At 40.9% G+C, this 8,165-nt stretch overlaps 1 protein-coding gene across 1 annotated transcript; it reads right to left on the minus strand.

Moving 5' to 3' along the window:
- Positions 1-304: 304 nt before the first annotated feature.
- On the minus strand, positions 305-6,912 carry LOC140268201 (uncharacterized). The gene is made up of 8 exons (XM_072362973.1): positions 6,873-6,912; positions 3,411-3,528; positions 2,744-2,847; positions 1,493-1,521; positions 1,324-1,399; positions 1,102-1,236; positions 913-1,010; positions 305-791 (listed from the first exon to the last, which is right to left on the minus strand). Exons 1-8 carry the CDS (start codon positions 6,910-6,912, stop codon positions 426-428), a joined length of 966 nt encoding a protein of 321 aa, XP_072219074.1. The 3' UTR covers positions 305-425.
- Between the last annotated feature and the right edge of the window lie 1,253 nt (positions 6,913-8,165).

The raw sequence follows: 8,165 nt of genomic DNA on the forward strand, positions 1-8,165 counted from the left end.
TAAAACATTGACTGAGTTCCTGAACTATTTAACTATTTAGACTATTTAAACTCAAGGCTGATAATCAGGATAAAAGATTGAATTTACTGAGAAATGAACCTTCTATCTGAGAGGTGGCTTGTCGAAAACCTCAGCTGTTGGTCTTAAGTTTGTAAAGTTCAGTCTCTTCCAGCTGCGTCGTGTTAATGTTTAACTGCATGACTGTGCATCATTTATTAAATGTCCTCAAACGCAAATAAGCACCCAAATCATGACAAACTAATCTAAAACAAAGAAGTCAATGCATTTATTTTCATGGATCTGTCATCTGTCCATGAGAGCAAACCTAAGTTGTAACAATGCTGCTGATCCTGTTCTGTGGTTTAACTAAGCACACTTGGTTGAGATTTCAGTAATTAATTAGAAAATTCTAACATTAGCCACTGTCAACCTTTTTTAGTCTTTTTCCTTTCTTTCTTTTCTTCCGGCTTCTTGTTTTTCTTAGGAACTGCTTCTTCCTCTCCTTCATCCTCTTTATCTGCCTCCTCTTCAGGGTTTTCCTTTTTCACCCCTTTTTTCTTGCCTCTGATTTCCTCTTCTCTGGCTCTCTTGTACTTTAATTTCCCATCTCTTTGCTTTAAGAGTTTTTTGTCTTGCAGCGGCCTGTTCCTGACACCTCTCAATGCTCGTGTCGTTACTCCTTTCTTTGATTTTCCTCTTTTGATCTCTTCATCATCATCATCCTCTTCCTCCTCATCATCATCAAGGTCGGGCAGCCACGATAACATGACTTCCCAGAGAGATGTCTCTGGCTACCAAGGCAAGAACAGCAGTGGAAACTGTCAAGCCATTCAACTCAAAATTGGAAAATTAGAATTTTGCATCATGAAGTTGATCAGTCATTACAATAAGTTGCAACTAAACCCATTTTACCTCCAGCGGACGCCCTCGGTGCCGTAAAGTTCCAGGCTTTCTCGTTGTTAGTGCAGCTTCTTCCTCCTCATCTGTTGCTTCACGGCCACGAAACGTTTCTGTGTATTTTTTTAAGATAATTCTTTCAAACAGACCACTCATGCCACTTGTCATGCCTTGGATCTTACATTTGTGTACTAGGTTAGTTACCATTTAGTCTCTGAAAGCCTGAGGTCAGCACCAGAATGGTAATGGCCACGAACAGACAGCGGTTGAGAGTGACGTTCTCCCATGGGGTTTCTATCTGAGTCAGGTTCTGGATGGAGAAGGCTTTGCGCAAGGATGCTGAGGAGGGGATCAGAAATAAAGGTTAATCCTGTTGGCATTGTGCTTAAATGTTAAAACCTGACAAGGGGTGAGGTTGTGACTCACTTGTTTTGGTGAAGCTTGGTTCTCTGGGTGAAGTCTTGGGTTCTGATCTTGGTTGCTGTGGACCTGGAGCCACCTCCTGCAGGAGAACAAGATGTAGCTTAATAGGTTTTAGATGTTAAAGATTGGACAGTTTTGAAATTTTGTTGATTTTGGTTGTTTTGCATCTAACCTCTCTAGTTGTCCTTGAAGCGTACATTTCTGGAAGAAATGAAGATGTTGGATATAAAATATCTTTTAAAAAACACAAGAGCTACAAATACATTAAGAGAAACCAGTTAATGAATAAGACTTCTAGACTTATACTGCTTGATCAATCTGGTGTGACCTCTTATTAAAGCAATATCTGCAACTAAACATTTCAGACCGCTGTTCATCACAGCAGCTATTGGATTCAGGTCAGAACTTTTACATTTCAAAATATTAACTTTGTGTTTTTCAGATGTTCTTACAACAAGAACAACTTGTATGCTTAGAGTTGTTATCTGGCTTCACTCGCACTTTTTCCCAAGGTGTTTTTTATGCAATCATTACCTGACATTTACCTGAATTTGGAGTTCACAAGTATAATTCATAAGTCAAAGTTCTGTCGATGACAACAATCTTTCCTGGCCCAAATAGAGTAAATCAGGCTCAAAACATGATCTTACCACCACATTGTTTCACGGATGGAATAAGATTCTTATGCCTGAATGCAGTGTTTTCTTGTCACCAAACATAAAACCTCTCGTTTAAACAAAAAAAAAAAAATTTTGTCGGCTGTTGAGAAAGTGCTTTGCAAGTGCGATCCATTTATCAAACCATTTCAGTGTGCAGCTGACACTGGTGGCAGGTTATCTTTCTATGAACCAAAGTTGTTGGCAAATCAAATGATTGACCTGTTGGAGGCCCTAAATGAAAAGTCTGTGGGTCACAAAAGTTACCGTGGTCCATTCTAGGGGAGGCAACACCCTCTGCCCACCTCCCAACAACGTGGAGACATTTCAGTCAAAACCATAATGGTCTACATTATGATGTCACCAGGTGAAAAGTCAACACCGTGTTTATTGTTCATCCTCAGGGACTGCAACACAGGACTCTACTGGAATGTTTCAGACTGGACCAAAGTGGTGGCAAATGAAAACACAAAGGACACACATGTTTCTTCTCACATATGAGGCAGAGCTCTTAGACTTTAAGAGCTCTGCCTCATATTTTGTGGGTTTCTAATCGTAGCGCACTCTACTGCATTGGGAAATGATCCAGCCATACTGGCAAGGGTTCATTATCACAGTGTCCCCTTTCACAGGGAGTCATCTTTCAGTTGCTCGTTGCGCTGCTGCCCCCAAGTATTTACAGAGACATAATATAATGCTTTTAAAAGATATACAAAGCATTAAGGAAGATATGCACAGGCGTCGCAGATTTGGTGTTTGTATGTCACCACCTGATCTGCGGATCTGTCGGACAGGCTTCTGTGGAAGAGGTTCTGCCCTTGGTGGCCACAACTCTTCCTCAAATGTTTCATAGCTTTCTTCCATTTCTCTCCTGAGAAAAAGAGAAAGAGGGAGGAAGTAGCTGAAAATGATCGGATTTTAGGCCTGCATATGTTACATATTTGTGCAATCAAGAGGCCAGTTCAGCAACTAGATTGTGTCATTTAATGCTAGTTTCTCTTGCCTGCCGGTAACTTAAACAAGTTGATTTGGTGAGTCCCAATGCCAATGCAGTTGCTTTTATCTTAACTTTGAACCACAAAAAGAAAGTTTTTTTCCAACTTCTCATCAGCATTCAGTTTGGCTGCACAGAATGATTCAAGTAAAAGGTTAACTTCTCCACTTTATGAACGACTTTGAAGCTTTTCCCTGACCTTAACATTTACAGATGAATACGGTGAGGCCCTTATGTCTTACATGACATTTCTAAATGGACATTGAGCTAATGTCCTTGCAGTTCCATAAATAGATGGAGCTGTGTCGCCAGAGAGACAAATGGATACACGTTATATGAATACACAAAAGGAAAAGGTCTGATGTTATTGTTAAATGCCATTGAATAACCTGTTTTGTGATAAGGCCTAACCTTTTCCCCTGATAGAAATTAAGGCCTACCTGCCTCGACATTTGGGCTCCCCTGAGCTGCGTCGGGGAACCTTTGTCACAGAGTCGTTCCTCCACAGAGATGGCAGCACAGTCACACTATGAGCTGTCTGACAGCCAAGCACAGGTGCTGGAGAATGAAAAAACAAAAAGCTATTGAGTGTCAGTGAGAGGCATTGACAGAGGCAGGGCTGACATTACCATGTCCCATACAGCTGTTAGGTTTCCTAGAACACTGAAAGGGAAAATAGGCTGCATATTATGACCAGTTTTGGTAAACTGGGATGGAGAAGTTTTGCTTTGAATCAGGCTTACTTAAGCAGTGATTCTATAAAAGTGATTTATTTTTCTATTTGCTTATTTTTTTTTTTTAATTTAGACAAATGGGCTAAATGTCCCATAAATTAAAGACTCTATTTTAATTTCAACACAAGATTCTTTGAATGCTTTTTCACTGTTTGTCTGAACATCATTTTAATGATCCACCAGCAGAGAGCACTGCTGTTCTTGGAGGGTGGAGTGTGAGGTCACTCTGCTTTGCAGACAAGGTCTGCAGTCCATCAGACAAACAATCCGTCACACAGTTTAACTGTGGGGCTGAGACATTTCTTTTTATGAGCAGGCCAACAGCTACTATATTGAGAGCACAAGACACATATGGCCTCTTTATCTTATTAGATTATATTTCTGTGGAGGCTTCAGTTTATCTCTGTTTACTAAATGAGTGGATATTGTGTATTGTGAAGACTTGAGGCAAACATAATACATATGCCACTAACAAGAGGCTACATGACCAGATGTAACAATGACTGGGTTATTTCATGGTTAGGTGGTCACAGGCCACTTCTATGTGGGAAGGGAGAGAAAGTGTCCGTAAACAGACTTGTGGCGATGTCGGTGACTCATGCATCTGCTGGTACTCTGCACATTTCCTGCTGAATCACACATCGCTACACCCATCTGTAATCACAACTGGACTGTAGCTGTAACCTTTGATGAGGGTAGACCGATCAAAGGAAGGCAGGGATGTACCCACCCTGTGGCATAATGTTTTTTTTTTTAAACTGAACTACATGTAGTTCATAAGTTAAATTCTCCTATAACTCAGGTTCACATGCTTCTCAAACAAACTATTTTTTTTTATAATGTTGGACTTATTTCATAATACAGTGTTCCCTTTATTATATATCTTTGATCTTATAACACAGTACACTCTACAATGGCATTGTATCTCCTTTTAGTGTTATTCATAATGAGCTCTTCTGCACACTTAATTGGCCAATGCACACTCTCACCCCACTCATTTGTCAGTGCTTATTAGTCCCAAGGATGCTGCTTTAACCGCTTGTTAGAGTGCATCATCTGTGAGAGCAGTTCTTTCAATTACCGCTGATTAAAAAGAGCATATTGAAAAGGGATAAATTAATTTGTTCAAATAATAAAGTGGATCCGCAGATTGACAGAGTTTGTCCTTAACAGCAAGTAATCTGAGCGCCATGCATCTTATTCTCAGCACATGCTGAAGAAATAAAAAAGTGAAACTCCAACAATGTTTGGCCAAAGTCTTCATGAAAGTTTCAAGGATAATGTGAACCCCTGTGGACGCGTTGTGGCAAATAAAGTGTGCAAACATTGCTTGCGGACAGCTACGTTCCACATTAAAGCACCAGAGACATCCAAACTGGTGAGGCTTTTTGTCCCCCTTTGTCCTTACATAATGAGGACTGCACTGAGAGGACAGGCTGACTGTTCAGCATCCAGCGGGAGCTGCTCTGTGCCCTTACTCACTGGCCAGGAGAGTGAAGCATGAAGCAATGTTAGCCACAGTCTTTTTCAGAAGACTTACAGGAACTTGGCTTGGGAATTTTCTGACTTTTGTTTTGCTTTTCTTGTCTTTTGATTTATTCTGTTTTTGTTTGTGTTCTTAGTGTTTCGAGTTATTGGTTTAAATTAGGGTTTATTTTCTGTTTGTGTTAGTCTATTGATTTGCCACTTTGTTGATCATTCCTCTCATGATTTGACTTTGTTGTTATTCCTGCTTTTGTCTGTACTCTGTGCTTGTGTCTTGGTCTCAGTTTAGTTTCCAGTTTCACATCCTCATCAGTAGTTGTCCTCAGTTTCCCTGTTTGCTCCTCAGGTCCACACTCACCTGTTGTCAGTCAGTCTCAGCTGCATACCCTCACTCATCAGTTCCCAATAGTATTTATGCGCCAGTATGCTCCAATATCTAAACAGTAGACTTGCAAAAGTGGAAGAACATGTGTGAGAAAGTGTGGTGTTTGGAAACGATATCACACACGAAGAGGAAGAGCCACAGTTGTGGACCATGGCATCCACCTGATGAACAGATCCATAGTGCCACCCAGTATTCAAACATTCAATAAGGAAAACTTGTTTTTCTTTACACGGTGTATGTAACACATTACAGCATCGATATGTTTACTGTGTACATCCTGTGTGTGTCCTTGTTCTGTTCACAACAGCATTGTGTTGTGTTGACTTTCCCAAGAGCCTGTTGAAATCAGAATCTATTCTGCTGAGCCGTGGAGCTTCAAACAGTGGGCAGAATAGCTTTTCATTTTAGTGGCATTCGCACATTTACAGTCACAATTAAACAATTTTAGAACGTGAATAAAACCTTTTGCATGAGTTAGTAACTTTTGTCGACATGTACTAGAGGTCCCTTAAATATATGTCAAAACTGCACTTGAAGTTAAACGACTTTTATGACTGTTAAAACAAAACAGGGGGTTTAGCCATTGACGGAAAAATTACTTAAAGTCATTTGATCACCTCTTCACCAAATGTTCTGCTGGGAAACCTTTTGGTCCCAGCATTCTTGTACTTAGGGCTTCATCACATTTCCTACTCAGCAAAATATTGATACAGAACAAGCACACACCTCAATAGGAAGGGCATGTTGATGGCAACAGCTTCACCCAGCAGAACAACATGTCCAGCCAGAAGTCAGGAGTATAAAGTTGAACACATAATGAGCCAAGGCTCTGAAGTGGCCTCAAAACTCCACAGATCCCACTCCAACTCAGCATAGACAGGATGGGCTTTAACAGGCCCGAGCCACTGATCCTTCTTCTCTACAACTCAGCCAACCTGATTTAATTTTAAAGTAGAAATTAAATGAAAAATATTATATTCAAGCTGATGAACATAAATACAAGGTTTATTTTACTTAACCAATGGGTTTAGGTGACAAAACTGTGAATATAAATAATGCATACAGGTTGGATCATTTTATGGTTTCCATAAATCTTGCAATCAATGGTTGATGATCCAGTCTCTTCTGTGGTTGATGTGCTTTTGTATATGACCTATGAAATATATATATATATATATTTTTCTAAAGTGATTTTAATGCCGTATTTCTGGAACTTCTTAATATCTGGTATGATGTCTAACCATGGCAATGAGAAAGTTGTTTACTCTAGGTAATAGCTGACTGAGCTTCCCAAAGACCAATGTCTGGGTTGTAGGGCAGGGGCAAAGTGGAGGACATCTGGCGACCTGGTGCAACCAAAACAACCTGGAGCTCAACACTCTAAAGACAGTGGAGATAGTTGTGGACTTCAGGAAGAATCAGCCTCTGTGACTCCACAATTGACTGGGAACTATCATCTCCCAGGATGTCAAGTGGGAGCTGAACATCAACTCCTTCATCATCCCAGCAGAGGATGTACTTCCTGCAGCAGCTGAAGAAATTCAACCTGCCAAGGACAATGGCGCACTTCTACTCCATCATTGAGTCCATCCTCACCTCTTCCATCACCATCTGGTACTCTGCTGCCACCACCAAGGACAAGGGCAGACTGCAGCGTGTCGTTCGGTCTGCAGAGAAGGTGATTGGCTGCAATCTTCCATCTCTCCAGGACCTGTACGCCTCCAGGACTCTGAGGCATGCAAGGAAGATTGTGACTGATCCCTGCCATCCCAGTCACAAACTCTTTGAGACACTCCCCTCTGGCAGGAGGCTGCGGTCCATCAGGATCAAAACTTCATGCCACAAGAACAGTTTCTTCCCATCCACTACTAGCCTTATCAACAAGGCCCGGAGCCCCCCATGACACTGACTCTCTCCATATCCCCTTCCAGACCTACAAGCTACATTTACATAGCATCTTCAGACCTTCTGCGTTACATTAACGTCTCTATTTATTTGGAACCACTTCATCCTGTTGTATATCTGCACACTTATAGCATTTATAGCATTCAGCTTGCACTACAGCTCCTTGTTTTTTGAGATCCTGTATATGTATCTATATTGTCTGCACCAACAACACCAAGTCAAATTCCTTGTAAGTGCAAACGTACTTGGCAATAAACCTGATTCTGACTCTGATTGAAGAAGATATTTAAACCATTTCTTCCTTTGATTATTTTGGTGAATAATAAATTGGATGAGCTTAAAGCCCTGATGAAGACACAGAGGAAACAACAGGAATGTAGTATTATGTTTCATTGATACATGGATGCTGAGACATATTCTGTACTCTAACATTTGTCTACATGAGGCAGCAAATAGAGCTGATGTTGAACTGTTGGCATTGCGTTTCCATACATGCTGCTTAATAGAAGTGCACCTATAGGCCTTTTCACAAATGGCTTCCAAGCTGGGACTTATGCACCCTGGTTGTATATTGGTGTCACAGTTGAAAAGACAAAGGCGATATGGGGGGGTTGAAATTGATCCGGCGCTTACTCTCCACTAAGCTGCCATGGGAGCTAGTTACAGAGCAGAAACTAGCTATGTAA

The sequence above is a fragment of the Leuresthes tenuis genome, unplaced genomic scaffold (genome assembly GCF_036924035.1).
Source record: "Leuresthes tenuis unplaced genomic scaffold, fLeuTen1.0.hap1 SCAF_14, whole genome shotgun sequence".
Taxonomy (NCBI): domain Eukaryota; kingdom Metazoa; phylum Chordata; class Actinopteri; order Atheriniformes; family Atherinopsidae; genus Leuresthes; species Leuresthes tenuis.